The sequence below is a fragment of the Cottoperca gobio genome, chromosome 17, assembly GCF_900634415.1.
Source record: "Cottoperca gobio chromosome 17, fCotGob3.1, whole genome shotgun sequence".
Taxonomy (NCBI): Eukaryota; Metazoa; Chordata; class Actinopteri; order Perciformes; family Bovichtidae; genus Cottoperca; species Cottoperca gobio.
This window is the reverse complement of record NC_041371.1, coordinates 8,875,716-8,896,656: the sequence shown is the minus strand read 5'-3', so window position 1 is coordinate 8,896,656 and position 20,941 is coordinate 8,875,716. Positions and strand designations below refer to the sequence as shown.

General features: G+C 41.3%; 1 protein-coding gene across 1 annotated transcript; it reads left to right on the top strand.

The window, feature by feature from the left end:
* Nucleotides 1–3,314: 3,314 nt before the first annotated feature.
* wnt9a (wingless-type MMTV integration site family, member 9A) lies at nt 3,315–20,341 on the top strand. The gene is made up of 4 exons (XM_029453971.1): nt 3,315–3,433; nt 16,416–16,675; nt 16,824–17,086; nt 19,509–20,341. Exons 1-4 carry the CDS (start codon nt 3,342–3,344, stop codon nt 20,136–20,138), a joined length of 1,245 nt encoding a protein of 414 aa, XP_029309831.1. The 5' UTR covers nt 3,315–3,341; the 3' UTR covers nt 20,139–20,341.
* Nucleotides 20,342–20,941: the final 600 nt, after the last annotated feature.

Sequence of the window (20,941 nt, the reverse complement as noted above, 5' to 3'; positions counted from 1 at the left end):
GGGCCTACAGGTTTTTGAAGAACTGCCCTTTAGGAATGACTGACAAGCTTATAATGTTAAAAGAAAAATGCATTCCTGTGCTTTCATGTGCTCACCTGTGTGAATTGTGTGAATGATATTTAGCATGAGTTGAAAGGGAAATCATGCAAACAGCAAATTCACAAGACTTACAACCTTAGCTGTGAGTAATACTGTTATACAAGTACTTATCTATCATCTTGTGGAAAGAAAGTTAAGCAACATTTTGTTTACATTTTAAATGATCAAGCATTAGTTTGGCATTTTGGAAAATATTCAATTTGAAGCTACAGCTAGCAGTCAATTAGCTTAGCTTAGCTCAAAGACTGCAGACAGAGGGTAATAGCCAGGCTCTGAGCAAAACTAAATCTGCCTAGCAGCACCTTAAAAGCCGATCAGCCGGTTAGCTTAGCATAGCATAGCATAGCATAGCATAGCATAGCATAAAGAGGTCTCTGTCCGATGGCAACAATATTTGCCTCGCTATCGTTCAAAAAACCTCACTGTGATACAATACTTCAGGAAGTCTCTGCACATGCCCAAGAAATAGTCGCAACATGCAGTAGCCTATAACCCACTATCAAAAACCCAAGTTTAAGATTTACACTTTGGTTTTGAACAGACTAAATAAATGAGAAACAATTAGTTAATTAGTGAGTTTAAAAGCAGCTTGTAGGTGGATTTTGTTACAGGTTCACAGAACTAGGCTAGGCTAGCTGTTTCAACCTGTTTCCAGTCTCTATGCTAAGCAAAGCTAACAGGAAAAATGTACTAAAAAGTCAAACCTTTGCTTTGAAATAACATTCTTCAATGCAGCAAGTCTGCATGTCATGTTCACTCATAATCAGATACCACACACACCCACACACACACACACACACACACACACACACACACACACACTGAATAACTGGCAATCTGTTGACGGGAACGATCATAAGAGATCCAGTATTATGTGAAGCACGCAACCCTGAATTGTCAAGCTTGCTCACTTTAATCTCTAATTTGAGGTGCCATTTTGTTTACACACAGTAAGTAGAAACTTGGCTCTGTCTAGCCACTTGGCCCATCTGTGGCTGTGTGTGTTTGCGGTGTACGGGCTGGATATTGTTTGAGATTGGGAATGAATAGACTTCATCCCGAATCCTGGCAGGAGCGCTCCCCAGGTGTAGCTGAGAAAACCTGGACCCTTCCCAAGTTCAGATACCTCTTTCTCTCTCTTTACGTGTCAGAAATCAAGGTGTGTGCGGACACAAAAGATGTCAGGTGGTAGCTGAGCCACTGAAAGGTGTTTACACAGGAGTTAAGTACGGTTGTCCCACTAAAGACATTCTCAGCTGGCAAAGTCAGTAGATATTGTTTACAAATCAAGACGTCAATTTAGTCAACACATCTGTAATACTGCTTCTCACTTATTACGGCTGTCGTGCTTGAGAATAAATCTGTAAATATTATTGTCATGTGAGTAAAAATGTTCCTGGGAATTACTGTCATGAAATAATCTTAAAATAGTAATATTAACGTTAGATTTAGTTAACTTTATTTGTTTCAAGCTTTGAAACATTACACTGTATGTCTATGTATGAATTTTACAATACTTTTTAATACAAGTGATTCGATAGTGTTTGCATGTTAGAGAATCTTTTCTGTGACAATAAATAAATGTTTTGGTAATCTCAAAATCTTATGCAATCAAATGCGTAGGAAGAGTAAATATTTTTCAAGAGCAGGCCTGCCAAAGGATTCAGATTAATTTGCCAGAATGATTGATAGTTTGCCAATTGATTTATGGTGCTCAATATGATATTTTTCAAAGTGATTAAAGGTTTCGTCTTCAGCTCTTGCGAAATCGCCTACAGTTATATTTGCGGATGAATTTGCTTTTTTCATTGTGAACTGCGGATGAACTCATGGTTTAGGAGAAGTGATCACTGTGCCTCACAAAAGGCAAGACCAGACTGATATTTAACTTCAACAAACAATCTTTAATCAAAAATCTACTAAACAGGGAGATTTTTCTGCAATATACAATGCCTTTATGACTGATAAAATCAACACAGGCATGACAACATAGGCTGAATATTAGTTTGTAATGCCACAGTTTTGGACTATAAACCTTTATACATTAAGATAATTTACCTAGCAATGCTACAATGTAAAAAATACTCAATTACAAGTAAAAATCCTGCATTTAAAACCTTACTTACGCACACTAATTATAAAAGTAGCTATTTGAGCAAAACGCACTTTAAGTATCAAAAGCAAAAGCACTTTCTATGCAGCACAATGGCCCCTGTAAGTGAATACAAGTTTACTGTTGCAGCTGGAGCTAATTTTACCTTAATACAGTTGGACAGTTTAATGTATAACAAAATGCATCATATTTTACACAATCCCATCATATGTTTTCTGTGTAAATCTGAAAAGTAACTCCAGCTGTCAGATAAATGTAGAGGACTATAAAGTACAATAATTGCCTCAGAAAGTTTGTAAAGTAGAAGTTTTAAGCAAAATCTTGAAAAAGTTCACTAAGTAACCTACTAAATATGTCAAACTTCAAATTAAAACCTAATTGCCGACCTTGGAACAACACAACTATCTCGACATAAGGTCTACATGTGTTCAAATTGCTTCGGTGTCTGATCTGGAGCTTTCATCATTTTCCTCAGTATTTTGTCATATATGCCAAAACTGTACTTAAGTGCAATACTTGAGTACTTAAGTACAATAGTAGAGTAAACGTACTTAGTTACTTTCAACTCCTGCACAAAAATGAACTATTTTAAAAATCTAAAAGGTCTAGCTACAACTTCTTTTAAGCCATAATGGTCTACAGTTCCAGGCTAGTACTACTGTATTATCCTGCTTGTGCTGGATTATACAAATTCAGGGTTTGCCATTCTGGAAATAAACTGTCACTGACTGATGGTAAACAAGTATTTGATCATATACAGGCCAGCTCAGACTGACCTCAGTCTGCACAAACACTGACGGTATGGTGCTTAAAACGCCCGCAGAGGATAAATTGTCATGCCAATCATAAACGAAGGCTACTGGGAAGACTTATCTGTCTGAAACCTGAGAGTGATTTGTGAATCAACTCAGCTCTCTCTATGTATTGCCATATTACTCTCTCTCTCTCTCTCTCTCTCTCTCTCTCTCTCTCTCTCTCTCTCTCTCTCTCTCTCTCTCTCTCTCTCTCTCTGCGGATGGGAGGAGCGCAGTGCAGCTCCTCTCTGTATAAGAAGTGTTGAACGTACGACAAGGGATTTTACACAGCTACTCAGGAGAAACGAAATGATCTGCCCTGGAGCCGCAGCAAAATGCTGGATGGACACCTACTCCTGGGATGGTTATCGTTCACAGTTATAGTGTATCTTCTCAACTTGCCTGGACCAACCGCAGCATATTTCGGGTAAGGACTGACAGACACTACAGTATGTCCATGATGCTGCTTTCATTGATTTGATTGGTTCCTGAAAGCAGGTAACAACTTTTTGTTTCCCCCCTCTCCTTTAAACTCACTGAAAAGTTTCTTTAAGTTTCTTTAGCGAGTCTGCAACAAAAACAATTGAATCAACTTTGACTCGTTTTATAAGTTGTTTTGATTGCATTAATATGTGCGGGTCAGCGAGGTGTCATTTGGACGCGGTTGCGCAGCGCTCAGCGGCCTCGCAGCTGGTGGCTGCAGCAGGTTGTCTGCACGTGATTTGGCTTCACTGAAGTTGCTGACAATTACATTTTTTTTGAGACAAGCAGGGTCAGCGAGTATCTTAGAAAGCCCATTAACACCGCATCTATTATAGGTTAGCTACACGCCGCCTCTGAGTAATTTTGGCCAAGGAGAGTTCACCCCATTCTTTCCCTGACAATTGAGCCAGCGCCCAGTGTAAAGTAACCCCTGGCACGTTTGAATGGCAGGTAGCGGTCGAGTGATTATTTTGCTGAAACACTTGTAAAATCATATCCTTAGTCGACTCTGAAAACAGCCGCGGAGCGAAAGGTGAGTGTATATGCCTCAGACTCCACAGCTGGTAACAATAAAGCAATCTGACTGAACTGGTGGCCGAAACGTCTGCTCAGCTTGCATAGAAAATTCCCCCATCCAGCATAAACATCACCCAACTCTGGCAGGGGTTTTCTTAAAAAAAAAAAAAGTGTTTTAAACTTCTGCTGCTTCCATCAACTTTAAAGAACACTTGGAACACGTGTTAGGAAATTAATTTGAAACATTTAGCGTTTCATGAATCATGTCATAAACACAATAATGTTTAATTTAGGAAGAGCACAGGGGTGTATATTTCAAAGTAAGTCATTCCCAGGGAACGCCTTGGATTTTAGGTGTAGCCCACTATGACCTCCACTTCAGAGTGCCTACTAATGCATTGAACTGTACTTTTAGTTTTTTTTCTCCTGCTTTAGTTATAGAAGAGCATTTACCCTGCAGGGAAGCCAAGGTCATTCAAATGAGGTCAGCATGTCAGGTGGGAGAGCAGCCATGTTTCACCTGTCTTTCTCTTAAGAATCCCCCAAATAACACCTAATCTTTGGAAACTGACGGAACAAAATGTACTAAGGTGGCATTCATACTAAACAGGAGAAATATCTTGGTGCTTCGCCGTATTATCTACAAATATCCGTGTTGATGGGTGTTGTTAGTGCTCCCCTTGGCTGCAAACAGTGCTGACGTGCTCAGAGACAAATGCTATAGACTGTGGAGTGATGACACTCTAAGCCTTTCCAGCAGAGTCAAATTTATGGTTGGTATGGGTGTTGTGCAGGATCCAGGAGTGTTAGTTGATCTGGGAACTGTTGTGAATCTGCAAGAGAGCACATGAAGTGTCCCCTAAGGGCCCGTCAAACTTGTGTGTTAGACCTGTTGGCCCTTACCTTCTTGTAGATGTATAGGCTTTCCTTAATGTTGGCGTAAGAATCTTATAAAAAGTTAAAAAACTGAAGAAAAAGTAGAAAAGGAACAGACATTTTGGGAGTACTCATCCAATTCTAGATATCAAACTGTCTGAATTAACCAGATTGTTGGGGTTGTGACACAGTTTTTAACACGTCTGGGTAAATGTTCTCTTGGGTGTTGCACCGAAGTCTTTGGCACGCATCTGCGTGATGTAAACATGCTGCACGGCACCTGTAATAGCTCTGTATGATGGAAATATCTCAGCCCTTCACAGTAAAACGTCATCATCTATAATGCTCACGCACATATCAAGTACTTTCTCTGTCTCCGTCTTTGGTTTCAGCTCCCAAGTTGCATTAGAAGGACACATGTAACTCGTCTCTCTGTTTCTGCCTTCCTCCCTGTAGCAGTGTCGCCCTTGGAAGGCAATGTGTATTAAGGTTGTCGTGCCAAATTGGCACCCACATCAGCCTTAATGGTCCTAATGGTAATGCATATTTACTTATTCAGTTAGCACTTGTTTTCAATTCCCTCTGTCAGTCTGTTCTCTATCTGTAGCCTGTGTAGTGCAGCAAGACATGTGGTATTACGATACTCCAGATTTATTATTCCATGGCTCGGTGAGGAGGGAATATGAATGAGTGTCAGTGAATGATTTAGCCCTGCAGCTGAGGGACATGAAACATACTGAAAGAGCCTGCACAGGTGACACAGATACAAAATGTGACTGCCCCGTGGCCAACTTCCCAGAAACTCGACACCGGTGACACTACAGTGCAGTCCTGCTCGACTTTGGGACACACTAACACAAACCTGTTCAAATAAATATTCCAAGAGCATGAGGCATCCTAGGGCCTCTTGAGTACTGATTTACTCAAAATAGAGGGTCAATGTTGCATACCCAATTTCCAGAGTGCGGTGGAGCGTAAGTGTAACATAAACACAATCTCTCCTGCCCATAGTCTGCGCAGTCGAGGGTGGGGTGGGATTCCTGGCGTAGTCAGGCACCCGCTTAAATTGTCATCTTTTGCCACAAGAATGTGAGCACTCATTTTCTTTCCCTCAGCCTGTTGTGGCAGGTGCTGGTTCTGCTAAATCCGTTATCATTAGCGTTTGAATCGGAGATGTTCGCCGAGCTTTCGTTACTTGACTTAATAGGTTACAGCACCTTGATGAGGTATTGTGTAAGCTGTCGGAGGAGGAAGTCATTTGTTTTCTCAGTTGACCCTATCGGGGAGCAGAGGGCTCTCTGAGACGACTGTGTTGGTTTAAATTTGAGTTTTGGTAAATGGCATGTCATTCTGTGGCCTTGTAAACCGTGCTGAATGCGAGTCCTAAATCTGAGTCAAGAGTTTGTTTTTATTTAGTTCATGTGCGACATATACAGGAAGGCTGCCCACAGTCATGCAACTGGGATTTACCAATCACTGAGGCACCGCAGGATCCGGAAGAAGCAAATATAGTAGTTGCTATTTAATTACTGCGATATCCTTAAACTCTCTTATCATCAGTTTGTTCCTCAAGCAGAGCTGATGCTCTTTCAGATGGTATTATTGTTTTCAGTGCTCCATTAAGTGAGGCAGAATGCCAAAAACAACAGGGTAACAAATGGGATGTGTGTAAATTTACTGAGGAGTGATTTTTCAGTTTGCAGCTGTAAAAGGTTTTTTTTTTTTATCACAGTGCTGAATTAGTTCCTGGTGTGTATCAAACAGCTGTGTGTTTTTAAAGTTTAAAGGAGCCACATTTCTTGAACAAAGCACAGAAATGTTACAAGTTGTTTTTTAAGCGACTCCGTGTAAACATTTCCTCTTTCTCCCCTCCCGTCTTCTGGCTTGCCTGCCTCATGTGCGTGCCGGCATCCCTGCAGTGGTTTGTGGGGAGCTGCTGGGTGATTACCACTCATTAGGGGCAGCAGAGTCAGTGTGGGCTCAGGCTGGCGATGCCTGGCAGACAGTGGTGGCGGGCGTCTCATTACCAGGCCTTAAGGACTGATTAGCCCTGACGTGCAGCAAGGGCGGGGAGCACCGTTGATAGAGGGATTTCCCAACTTCATAGGATATCCTGTGGCTACAGCCACACCTCAAAGGGTATCACTTTACTGTGAGCCAAGAAGATAGGATTCTCTCAGCTCTAGCACTGTGACCATGTAGCGTGGTGAGATCACGCAAACCTGGAGGCTTAGATAACAGACCGCATGGCCTCTGAAAAGAGAGAGCTTTGTTTTCTTTATATTTCTGTTTGATACATCCGGATTTGAGCTAAGCCATGCTTTGCTTTGAGTGTTCTGCTCTATCACATCCCTGCGGAAAGTCCTGCTATGCCCGTGGATGCCACAGGGTGGTGCGGCGCCTTCTGAGAGTGCAGGATGGGCCTCAATCAGCACTTTGTAACCTTTTTGTGTAACAGAAGGAGAGTGGGAAATTAAATGTGAAAACATCAGATGGAAAGGCAGCCAAGTCTGTGTAAAAATAATTCAGGAAGAGAAAAAAGTTCTAAGTATGCTCAGTTGTGGTCAACCTGCATGACGTGTTCAAAGTGTCTTTCAACTTCAGCATACAAAGCAAAGCGAAAATTCCCCTCTCTGCACAGAATATCATGTCTTCTCTGTGTGGTACACACCTTTTTGTTATGGAGGTTTCAGTGGTGCCTGTAGTGGGTTGTTATGGGGCTCATATTGTATAATACCGTGGTTCTTCTGAATGTTTTTGAAGATTACATGGTTTGGTAAGGCTTTTTAAATGTGTTTGGCCAGTTCTGGTGTCATAAACATACAGAGAAAAACCGCAGCCAAGCCATATTTAATTTTTAAAGGACTGCCCCACCAATCAGCTGTGCACGTCGTTGGTGGATAGTCAGAAGATATGGTAAGGAAACTCCCGTTGAAGGAAACTCTTGTTGGTAACATATGATGGCTTTTGCAGATGGAGCTGGAGACGTGGGCAATTTGCAAAAGAGAAAAACTAATATAGACTCAAGATACTTTTAGTGGTCAGGGATTGATGAGATGATGCTAGTTAGTGCGACCGCTATGTCCTGTGTTTTCCATCCTTGACCACAGGCGTTTTCTCTTCCTGGTTTGTGGGGATAGAAGAGACATGACACTTTGTGCCAACATTAGCAGATTGACAAACCCTCACTTAAAGTCTTCGGTCTTATAGAGAATATCTGTGCATTTCTCATGTCTAACGTTTTGGGTGTCAGTTTTCACAATTCACAACATTTAATCTTTGTTTTTAATCTCACGCACCTGTTTTCAAAGATTAATAATTTCATAAAGGATGAAAGAAAGTTGACCATACCTTTTCAAAACCACAGGCTTAGACTTTCACTGCCCTTTATCAGGACGTTCATCTTGCATAAACACAATGATATAGAAGCCTGACCTGACATGCACTTAGATACTCCACTCAAATATGTGTGTTTGCCAAATGGGTGTTATTGCACAGACTAAGGTTTGCTCCAAAAGGCATATTTATCCATAAAGCCTGAGCATTAGTTTGAGAATGAACACAGCCAGACGTACACTGACATTAATGGGCCTAGGCATGGCAGACAATCTGTGAACCCTGAAGTAGTTTTGTTTCACGTTTTATAAATGGCCAATTTGCATGACTCTCTACTGGTTGCTGCTGCTTTACTCATCAGTCAGTTGTCAAGAGTCAAACTTTTTCACTCCAGGCTATAGATGAGATGTGTGTACATGCACAGAATGTCATGCTACTGGGGTATATTTGTCAGGTGAGGCAAACTAACAACAATTTCCATCTTTAGCTTGGAAATGACTGTCAGTGTTTTGAGCCTCAATAATTCAGATTAAAAACAATGACACGATGCACTTTTGTTTTGCATTTGGGTTCTGTTGGTCCTTCAGAAAAAAAAACTAATCTTTCAGTAGTAAGAGTAAATAACTGCTCAGCCACTTGTACTTACTGAGGCATAACTGATTCAAAACACCGACTGTTTTTGTTTTGGATTTCGTGGTTTGACTTTGCATGCTCAGTTTATTCACAGAAGTGCTTTTGCCCAGTGTAACAGGAATGGAGAAACCTGTCATTTCCAGTCTCTGCACACTTTATAGTGCTGCTTTATAGTTTTTTAGTCAAACTGCTTTGCTCTCTCACCAAATTACCAAAGTCTGGGTCTTGTGTCTGCATGTGCGAACCAGTGAGAGCTGAGTACAGTATGTGTGCCTGAACGTGTTTGGTGCGTCGGTGCGCTGGTACAGGGCTGCTCTGTGCCATGGTGTAGGCTAGAACAGGGGAGTCATGCGGACACTGCTGCACGCCCAATCTGTGCCAGTCACACAGTGACTATAACTGAGCTGCTGACCTTAGAAGCCTTGAGTTCTCACATAGCAGTTAAACCTCTTACCATGCCCCACACTTCCAAACCCAGGTCCCGTAGTCCTACTGCTCAGCTACCAGCGCTGCGGATTAAAAAATTAGGCTGAACAGTAACATTTCCCCCTTTTTTTTTTTTTTTAAGAATTGAAAAAGAAAGCTATTTTTCTGGTGCAACATCATATGTGGAAAAACGGAGTGAGAATACATTGACTTAAAAGAAAATATGCCTAATGCATTGTGTCATTCACATCTAGAATATCAAGAGAGCTCATGCACAGCAACTCGACCCAATCAGTCAATTAGTGGGAGTAGTCTGACACTGCCTATGTGGGTTGTAAATGAGCAGAAGGGACAGCAGATGATACAACATTGGATCATATCCTGTTAAGTCATACAAGATAGTGGACTTTCCCTCCTCACATTGTGAATAGCAGAGCTTCTAGATACTGCATGACTTCCCCACTATGCAGAAAGGCTCATTACTCAACTAATAATGACTTACTAAGTCCCAGGCCAGTCCCACTTTGTTTTCAAAGTCTTTTTTTTTTATCATGTTACTGTACTGTGTCAGCCACAGCTTGTTAGGAGTAGTCACAACACTCAGTGCTTTCAACTGGTGACTAATCTTATCTTAGCCTCATACATAACCGTTTACTCTTTCCCCTATTTCTGGTTTTAATGACTTGGAGAATGAACGGTGTCACTATGGCTGTTGGGGAGAAAATATCTGAGTTCAGTGCAGGATTTTGTCTCTTTTAAACCTCTTGGAGGTGGACAATAGCCCGGAGACTCCCTGTACCAGAGAGTCATTCGACACTGATTCATGGTTTCTTCAATTATTCAAGTTTAAGCTGTGGAGCACATTGTCAGCTATAGTTAGAGTGGGCCAGAGGGAAAACACCACACACACTCACATTCCTACAACCTCTGGCATAGCCTGTGCTGTGATACACCAGATGGGACTTGGGCAGGGTGGTCTGAAGTTCATCCAACATTTCTGAGAAAAGTACACACTTTCCCCCCACCCCCCCCCCCAAAAAAAGGAGCATTTTAAACACTGTAAAGGCAGGAGGAAAAAGTGAAAGAGAGAGAAAAGGAGATCGGCACTGGTGGGTTTAATTTCCTACAAAAACTCAATGTTTCATTTTTAAAAAGTATGTGCAGATTAATGTCAGGTGAGCACGGTAGTTTGTCTTCATGACAGCTGAACTGTTCCAGGACACATGTTCATGTCTGTCAGTGTCTTGCGGAGGTTACGTCCGTAGACGGCCGTGGTTTTGTCTACAGGGGGTTTTGTTTTGAGCCAACAGCTGGACGGAATGATTGGCATTCGTTTAGAGTAATTGACCAGTGGGAAGAGGGGAAGTTTGGAAAAGAGGGAAAGAGGGAAAAAGGAGGAGGAGGGTAAATTGTGATCTAGGAGACACCAGACCACACAACCTGCATGTTCAGGCTGATGGAGAAGCTGTGGCTTTTGTGCTTTTTCTGCCTGGGCGCGTTCAGCCACGGCTGACTCTTGTAGGTGTTGACTTAAGGTAGTAAGTGCCCGTATGCATGTGCACGCATGCACACGCATACACATATAATGTAACTACATACACAAACGTAGCCAGCAACTTTTAGCCTTGTCGAGTGAAGATGATAAACAGACACGGGCTGAAAATCGGCAAAAACACGTTTCTGTTTTCTTATCTCTAAATATGAAAAATAACATTGTGCCAGAAATATGTTTGCTTTGGTAACTTGTTGTGGTATTTTCAAAAAAATTAAATTACTTAGTTCAACAATTGAAACACCAAAGAGAGCCTTTCTTTTAGGAAAATATCGGTCTTGACATTATTGTAAGTATTCGCAATGTCTGCAGAAGTTTAAAAAATATATCTAAGTGAAAAGAAACTCTAAATAGGGCAGCAACGAGAACCTTTGAGAGTTGAAAGTCAAAAAATAATCAATATTTTACAGCCAGTAATAATTTTTTTAGGCATAACTGAAACAGCTTTGATAAGGAATGTACATTTATACATTCCTTTAAACATTTTTACAGTTAAATAAAGTCCATACTCTCTGTTGAAACAAATGTTGTAACGGTGACACCGCTTCTAATTCAATTTCTTCTTGTGCTAATAAATTTGTGATATAACTAAAACATGCTGGTATATCCTGTTCGATGCTCCAACTGGGATTTTTTTAATTAAGTTAGGTGATAATGATAAAATGTCAGAAAATGATGACCCTCACAATTTCCCAGAGCCAAAGGTGACATCTTCAAATAGAGTCCAAAGCCCCAGGTTACTTGCTGGGCCACCTTTTGTTTATATATGGTCGTGTCAGTATATGAATAACAGCAGCAGACAAAGCTATGCGTGTTCGTACCCTATACACAGAGCAGGTACTTCATTAAGGCCTAAAAAGTAAGAGAGATAATATGTTTGTCATTATCTAAGAGTTTAGGTATTATACCTTCTTAACTATTCGCATACCAAACCAGTGAAGAACAAGCTGATTTACCAGCTGAGGGTCACTTCCAGGCCTGTAATGTAAAGCCAGAGAGGGGGTGATGATGGCAAATTTAGTGCTAGTCAATGATTTCCTCGAGGGACCGACTCTTGAGGCTCCGCGGTGTGAAACGAGCCATTCTCACTGCATTGCTAAATGTATATAAAGTAAATGTCACGGGGCAATGGGAGGTGCTGAAAGGGAAAGAGAAAGGACTAAACAAACTCCCGTATTACTAAGTGAAAGACAGTGGAGGAGGCGCAGCGTGAGAGTGGGTCAGTGATGTCTGCAAGGAGTGTGTAGAGGCAAGTGTGTAAATGGAAAAAGCAAAGCTGAGCAAACATCAGCAAGAATTCCACCTCACGTAGGATAATAATGAGTTTTATATGTTGGTGTTGTATTCCACGTGTAATTGGTGTTGCTGTGCCAACACCTCAAACAAAAACACCTACAGAAAATGGAGCATGATGTGAAAACACAGTTACATGTTCTTACTTTCTAATTCAGTGTGGCGGTGATGCTGTGTAGGTCATTGAGCTTCACTTGATCTTTAAATAGTGTGTACGTTTTGTGATAAGCAACTGGATTATACATTTGAGACATTCTAATTAGGCACCCTTTATAAAGGGTACATTTTGGGTTGCCAGGTTGTGAGAAATGTTTTCTATTTGGTATTTATGTTGTCATAAATGTACAGCTGAAAAGGTTAGCGGAGTCGTTGAATAATCGATCAACAGAATGTTTAATGAGCAATCATTTGAAAAACTGATTAATTATTTAAACAATTTTTAAAACAATAACGACTCAAATTTGCTGTTATATTCTTTGTCCTATATGTTAGTAAATTGTTTGGGTCGGGCTCTTTGGACAGAACGAGCTGATTGGAGACGTCACCATGAGCTCTTCTACTGTATTCTTTCTTTTCAAAAGCCAAACAATCGATTAATTCATATACTAATCATTTGATGCAGCCCTATAATGCTGGCAATTTATATATTAATGCCTAATAACTTCTTAACAAATGGATTTTTCAATGCATCCGATTTGTTGGAAGGAAAGTGATATGGTTTATTCAGTCAAAGGGATTTTTCACAGTTTGGCAACTGAAAAAGTTGTTCTTATAACTGATCTATTAAGCTTTAGTAAATGATTTACTAACCCTTATTAAAGCCATTTGTTACAATGTGTAAAGCCTTTTTATAGATGATCCATAATCAGAAGGTGGTACCCCATATGTTATAGAGTAACTTGAGTTGAGATATTTCCTCCTAAAAGTGGAAATCGCTACGGGAAAACTCACAAATGATTTCCGTAACCAACAAAGAGGTTAAACGCACTTCAGCCACCTCACAAGGAACTGCAGGCCTGTCTGATGCTTTCAGAGTAAGGTCATAATACATATCTGAAGTCTCTCCTGACACAACTGATTTCCTTTAGACCGATGATTTCAAGTTCAGATTTGTAATGATTTTTGTGATTCAACCACTGCGCTGTTTTCCAATTCTCTTTCCCTCTCAGTGAGTTGAATGAGTTCATTCTTCAGCAAACAGCAGAGTGATATTTTATTTTTTTTGCAGATCACCATATTGGAATGTGTGACCCTTTTTGTGTGACAGCAGGGGTCACAGTCCTGCATCCAGGGAAAATATTATCTTTAATTTCCAGTAAAGTTGAATTAAAGAGGAATGATTGACATCAAATCTAATCTTGTATCAAACAAGTGCATCCAGTAATAGATAACAGATAGACAGAAGAGGTGAAATAATTATAATAATACATTTAATTTATACAGCACTTTTCTACATACACAAAGACGCTTATCAGTGTACATCTGTGATACTATTTGACTATTTTCTGGTCTGCCAGGGAGTGGAAATGCGCACAACAGCGAGCTCCGGCCAGCGAGCTCCGGCCAGCAGTTTCTCCTCTGGAGACATGAAGTGTTTCTCCGATCTCAAATCTCTCCCCTCCACGCTTTGCCTCGAGGCTGTCTTTGTAACTAGCTAGAAATATGCCCTTGTGTAAGAAAAGCCGCAGAGACGGTAGCGCTGAGATCAGTGTCATGTCATCTTTGGCCTCCCTCCAGCTCTGCTCAGGCCATCTTCTTGTCTCAGATGGGCAGAAGTCACACAGACGGTTGAGGCCTGTCACTCTAATGGTCTTGTTTTGGCAGGCATGTGGGCTTTTGGAAGATCTGACGCTGATACGAGTTACTATGCATGCCTTAGCGAGGAATGTGCACGTCATGTTGATGGTATTGAGTAATTGAGAACACCATTTGTTGATGGACTCTTTGCTAAGCTCTATATATATATATATATATATATATATATATATATATATATAAAAAAATACGCATTTGTATTTGCTTGTTTAAGTTGTTGACATATGTCGTAGTGAACTGGTTCCTGGTGTGTGAATTTGAAATATATCTTGGAATTCACATGACTTTTAATTCCCCACTGGTGTTTCAAATGGATTTGGGCAGGTACCCTACATGGCGCCATCATTCAACCCCTGACTGCTTGCTTGCTATTGAAATGTTGTGGAACGGTTGTCAGTCATATGTAACATTCAGGGTCAGCTGGAATTATTTGTTTTGGCACCTTGGATATATTTCCTTGGCATTGTTAGCGCCGTGGATTTTAACAAAGCATGAGACAAATAAGAGGAAAATGTTATTCACAGCGAGACAACCTCGTGCATTGTGTATGCCTCGCTCCGTACGCCTCAAACCATACATTTTTCAACTCTCTAAGTGTGTTGGGAGAGAAATCTCTGTCAAGACGCAGCTTGCCAGGTTTCCATTTGAAAATTCATAGCTGTCAGACAAGTTAAGGAAAGGCAAACACACTTTGTAAAAAGGAAACCATTTGACCCAATCTGAAAGCAATACCTGATGCCTCCTTTTTGATTTGACTGCTCGGATTTTCAACCAGCCTGTGAATGCGTCGTAAAGACAATATCGTATGGCATATGTGAGCTATTAAGTCCATTTGTATGAATCTGAGGACTCGAGGGGAAACATTTCAGTCAGTTATTGGACTTATTAAAACAAATTGCCTGTTGAAGATCTCCTGTTACCTTCTGCTGGAGGCTGAAGTGAATATGATTGGTGTCAGAATCTTCACTGAAAAACAGAAATGAAGTCAAAAATGTAAGTATTATAGATCACCGATCAACACTTCTGCTCCATTAACTAAACTGGTGTGGACATCCAGCAGGTGCTCTGCACCTTTACAAACGTATTGTGAAATATATTGAAATCCAACCATATGGCAGGTTTCCCGTGTACTGTGGTTATTGGACTTCTTTTAAAGCTATTTGGCTGTATGTACACTTTTTACATGCAACACATTATTTACAATTCATTATTGTTGATTCAATAATGCTATGATTTATATGGCCTGTATCTGTCCCTCACTTTTACAAAGATGAAAATTGATACTCTTCATTCAGCAAAAGCCGAAAGTAGGAGTCCTGCACTTTATTAGTGCAGCATTAGGCGAGGTGTCAATCCATGTGCAAAAGTGTCCTTTAAATGTCCCAAGTCCGTCTGCAAGGGCACGTTGGCTAGAAGACTTACGCTTTTGTGAGTTCTGTAAATCCATTTATTCTTCAGTTTCACTTTAAGGGTGTAAAGGAGGCCAGAAATTCCACATAATGAACAACTACGGTGCCAATCCTGTCAGTTGGTGTGACCAAAATGGTCACAGGCTGACAGTCATGTCCCCTGTGTGTGTTTATGAAAGTAATGCTCTGCTCTCCCCATCACAACCTCAGAACGCTGGTCGTCGGTTTTGCCAGCTATGTGGCAGTCCTCGCTTTGTGTGTTTTTATATAAGCTTCCCTTAAATAAACTGACGAAAAGGAGTGCAAGTCTACCACATGTTCTCCATACCGTGTTTAGAACTGAAACTCCTGCTTGTTATATTTCAAATGGATCGCAGCTTTAAGGTCCTGAATACTGGACTTTTGTTATGTGGCTTCTATAATGAGAGTGTAAATCCTGCTGTGTGATCATGTTTAAATCTATACAATGCTGCTGTGAGTGACATTACCCCCCCCCCCCCCCCCCCCCTCAGGACATGATATAAATATTAAACCAAGTATTCGCTGGCTACTGTTTCACATGCATGCGGTATGACTGTCACGTTCACTGCATGCCATTGTTTAAATATGTCCCCATACCAGCTGAGTGCTTTCTTACTCACACAAATTATAATCTCAATAGAAAAATTCTCAATGCTGTAGGCAGTGAGCTGCCTTTGCTGTGACTTAGTGTGTGGGGTCTAAAACAGTGTCAGGAACTGCTTATGAAAAGAAAGAACTCTTCTACCTCTGCGGAGAGTTTGCTCTATACACAGACACGCCTGTGCTGGAGGTTGATCTCAATCTCCAGCAAATGTTGAATTCCCCTGAACATTAACCACTGAACAGCTGAATTCATTTGAACATTAACCAAACTTTTGAGCATTATATGCCCCAGCTGCGCTTCCTGTGCTGTTTATGTAGTATATCTTTGCAACTCTTATTGTTTATCCAGGAAGGTCAGCACCCTGTGCTTTATTGGAACCTTTTATCAAGATGAATCTGTGCAGTGTTTTAACTGACCTGAGTGTGTCTGTGATCTTTCCCTCTAGGTTGACAGGTAATGAACCGTTGTCTATCCTGCCACTGAACTCTCTACCAGAGGAGAACGTGGGCAGGGCCCACTACAAGCTGTGCGACCGGCTGAAACTGGAAAAGAAGCAGCGCAGGATGTGCAGACGAGACCCGGGCGTGGCAGAGACCCTGAGAGAGGCGATCACCATGAGCGCCCTAGAATGCCATTATCAATTCCGCTTTGAGAGGTGGAACTGCACCTTAGAGGGGCGCCACCGAGCCAACATACTAAAGAGGGGTATGTATGGGATTTCTTTTAAATATTATATTATACACTGAGGAAGGCTACTGAAGTGCATTTTACTCCCCTGTGCTTAAAATGTAGTAAATAGATCAGACTCTTTTCCTCTTTTCCTGCCTCTCATTTGTACAATGTGCTTTTCCAGGATTTAAAGAGACAGCCTTCTTGTACGCCATCTCCTCGGCCGGCCTAACCCATGCGATGGCCAAAGCTTGCAGCGCAGGACGCATGGAGCGCTGCACGTGTGACGAGGCCCCGGACCTGGAGAATCGCAAGGCGTGGCAGTGGGGAGGCTGCGGAGACAACCTCAAATACGCAAACAAGTTTGTCAAGGACTTCCTGGGCAAACGCTCCAACAAGGACCTGCGTGCACGCGTGGACATGCACAACACAAATGTGGGCATGAAGGTAAGAATGAGAAGATGGTGATGGGGAGTACTCAGCCTTTGAACACAGTTGTATAATGTCATCTGTGGCCAAGATTTTTTTAAAGTAATATCACTTTCAATTAAAGCTGCTGGAATAGATATTTTTATATCATCAATGGGTGAAATTTCTATATGTAATCTCAAAGAGGTCAAAACCAGCGACGAAAAGTCTTAATATCTCATCGATTTGAACCGTAATTGCTTTAAACTATCTCAAGTGAGTCCCAAAACTTCATGGAAGTTGTTGGAATGACCCTTTTAAGGACAATTATTTTCTCTATTTACTCTATTGATAATCAAAGCCTGTCTGTGACTTTGACAGCAACAGCATTTTATTACAAAATATTAATAATTAGTTTAAAACATTAAACTGTGATTAGTGACTCGTTGCTACATTCAAAGGAAAGAAAAAAGCAAATGACACAATAATTTTACGGCAGTATCTTTACACTAATTGTCATCTTAATTTGCCTTTTTAATAAAGTGATACTTTGAAGGAGTTACACATGAGGCCAACCAGGACACATTAAATGTCACAGACAGTATTCAAACAGAAATGTTGACTGCTCAAACTAATCAGTTAAACGCTGGGAAAACTGTGATAATGTAATGCAGGCTGTGCAATTATGTAGACAAACAGCAACATGAAGTGCCAAGTCATTGTGCACCTTATCCCGGATATACTGTAGTACCATATCTTTGGTTTTTCTTTTGTAATGCTGGAGTTTAAACATTACAGCGCTAAATGACCGCCGTCCAAGACCAAACACACTGTCCAAATATACGGTTAGAAGGAGCAAAGAGGAATTTAATATGACCACAAGAGAACGACATTGATAGAGTTGTACATGGGGAATCTTTGGAGAGGGGAATTACTGAAAAAATAGTTTAGAGTTTCAAAAACCTAAACTGATTAAAGTAATTGCCACTGTAAATCTGGTGAAATCTCAAAGTGCTCATTCGTCAATATTTGGTTTTCTCTCCCAGATTAGATAGGCAACCACTCACATTTCGGCTTTGGCACATTTCAGCAATTGTTTGTGGTGAACAAATATGGGGTTTTTCATCTTGGAAGTGTTTTTAATAGTAAAATATAAAAGAGGGAATGGACTTAATCCGTCAAGCCAAAGCAAACTAAAGGCCTGGAATCTGTTGCTTTTACTCGGCTTTTCTCATATTGTAGCCATTTTCATTTTGGTTTCAAAATGAATTATAGCAGAGGCACACTTCCCAAATGTTAGCAGACACGGAACTCTCCCAAAAGACCAATGCAGGCTCTTCCTTTTCAGCGTGGCTCTCCAAAAGCCATTCTCTGAGGAGATTTCATTTGTGATAAAAGATTTACAACATTGCTTTTGCTCTTTTTTTTTTTTTTTTTTGAGATTTGCACATGCAGTGAGGTACACCGCAGTCGTACGGGATGAATTCCCACACGGAGGACAGAGCTGGAATGTGCTTGCCTCTGCATCCCCCCGACATTTAAAAGCTGACCTATCAAATTTTCTTGACCTGCTGGTGTGATGAATATGCGCTTCCTGTTCCCCGATCTCTTTCACAGTCTGAGAAAAGAAATGTAGATGCTATCCAAACTCCATCTAAGACAATGTGTTATTGTCATTGATTTTCGCACACACACTGTTTTTACTTTGTGGTTGATGCTGAAGTGAACTTTGGCTGACCGTAGAGAGGTCAAGTAGCGTTAAAATAACGTGTTTGTGGTTACTTCGGCTGACAAGGTCCATGTTTCACTTGCAATTATGTATAATTTTATATAGACAGGACTTGCTTTACTTTTATTTCTCTTCCAACAGTTTGCATGGGTAATGTCATAATTACCACACGAGAAGATTGGGTTGATGAACTCTGGGTTTAGAAAACAGATTGAGATTAAAATGACAAGAGTAGTGTATATCTATATCTCCACTTTCCCATGGTTGCCTCAATGGATTGTCTATTTGAGAGTGCTTCTCTTAGCAATACCCTCCCCTCACTTATCATAACAGTTATTGAGTTTGATCAAAATGTCATCCGTTTTTATCATAACAAAAATCAATCTTCCCACCAGCTAATATTCTTTTGCTCTTTAAGGCTTAGAATAAGTGTAATATTGTTCTCCTTCTGAATTATGTTAATTATAGTTCACATGCAATATGTGAAGCCTCTGTTTTCCCCTTTTATCATGATATCAAAAAGAGCAGTGACTGTAATAATTTTCCATGGTTTCTTTACATTCCTCCCAAACCACCGCACTCCACCCTCATCGTCTAAATGTGGGCATTTCTGGGTAATTTGGCTCTTTGAAATTCTGCTTACTAAACAAAGGCTCATTAAATCCAATAGCTTTCATCACATTCCTTTAAAGTTTCGTGGCAGTTAACAATATTTCATTGTCTCTGAACCAGGTAATCAAGGCAGGAGTGGAGACCACTTGCAAATGCCACGGCGTCTCCGGCTCCTGCACCGTGCAGACCTGCTGGAGGCAGCTCCTGCCCTTCCATGAGATCGGCAAGCAGCTGAAGCAACGCTACGAGACCTCCATTAAGGTCGGCAGCTCCACCAACGAGGCCACGGGGGAGGGAGAGATCTCCACAGGCCGGAGTCAGCAGCAACAACAGCAGCAACAACAGCAGCAACAGCAGCAGCAGCAACAGCAGCAACAGCAGCAGCAACAGCAGCAACAGCAGCAGCAGCAGCAGCCACAGCAGCCACAGCAGCCACAGCAGCAGCAGCAGCAGCAGCCACAGCAGCCACAGCAGCCCGTGCCTGCCCTGAACGATCAGATCCCTCGCACTATGGACTTGCTCCACATCGAGGACTCACCCAGTTTCTGTAGACCCAGCAAGTACTCGTCGGGCACGGCAGCCCGTAAGTGCTACAAGGACAAGAACTGCGACGCCATCTGCTGCGGTCGAGGCCATAACACTCAAAGTAGGGAGGTGACCCGTCCCTGCCAGTGCCAGGTGCGCTGGTGCTGCTATGTCGAATGCAAGCAATGCACACAGAGAGAAGAGGTTTATACCTGCAAAGGGTAAACCTGTCAGCCCCTACGATCAGTGGAGCAAGTGAAAGATGGTGGTTTTGAAGAGGAGTGGTTGTTTTGTTCTCAAACAAGGTTTTGCTTACACTGTCGGAACAATGTTCTGCAAACAAAAGAGGAGCGAGCCGATGGAGAAGCAATAAGCACTTTGAGGGATTTTCAGAGGCCCTGTGACCCCCGTGTCTGGGGTTTGCAGATCAAAAACCCCATCTCAGACAACTGGGTCAACATCTCAAGCTTTTTTTTTTTTTATCACGACATTGCCTTGAAGAGAGAAGCTTTTATTTTCCTATTAAAAAATCTAATTGCATCTTTTCACACAAAAACAGATTAGAGTCCAGTTAATGAGGATCCAACACAAGCACAGTAACACCAACAGACTGGTTTCTGGGGTCTTGCCCAAAGAAGAATGGTGTGTGTGTGTTTTCAATCTTTACATGTGTGTGTTTGTACGTGAGCACGAGATAGATAGTGAGGGGGGAGGGGGTTTCGAATGACGACTTTTATGGCAATGAAAACCATATTCAGAGACTGCTAAAAAGAAAAAAAAGACAGGGTGTAAGATTTACTCTACACGCACATATTTACACTCACACACATTGTGTGTTTGCATATGTATGTACATAAATTCAGTTATATTGTAATGATATTATACAAGCCACTTATCTAACTATGTTAAAACAAACCACTAACCACACAAATGTTTTGTTGTTTGTGTGCTCTCGCTCGTTTTTCTTCTTGATTCATGTTGACAAGGCCCTTTGGAAAGCAGCACACTTGTGTCCGTCGTCTTGCTGT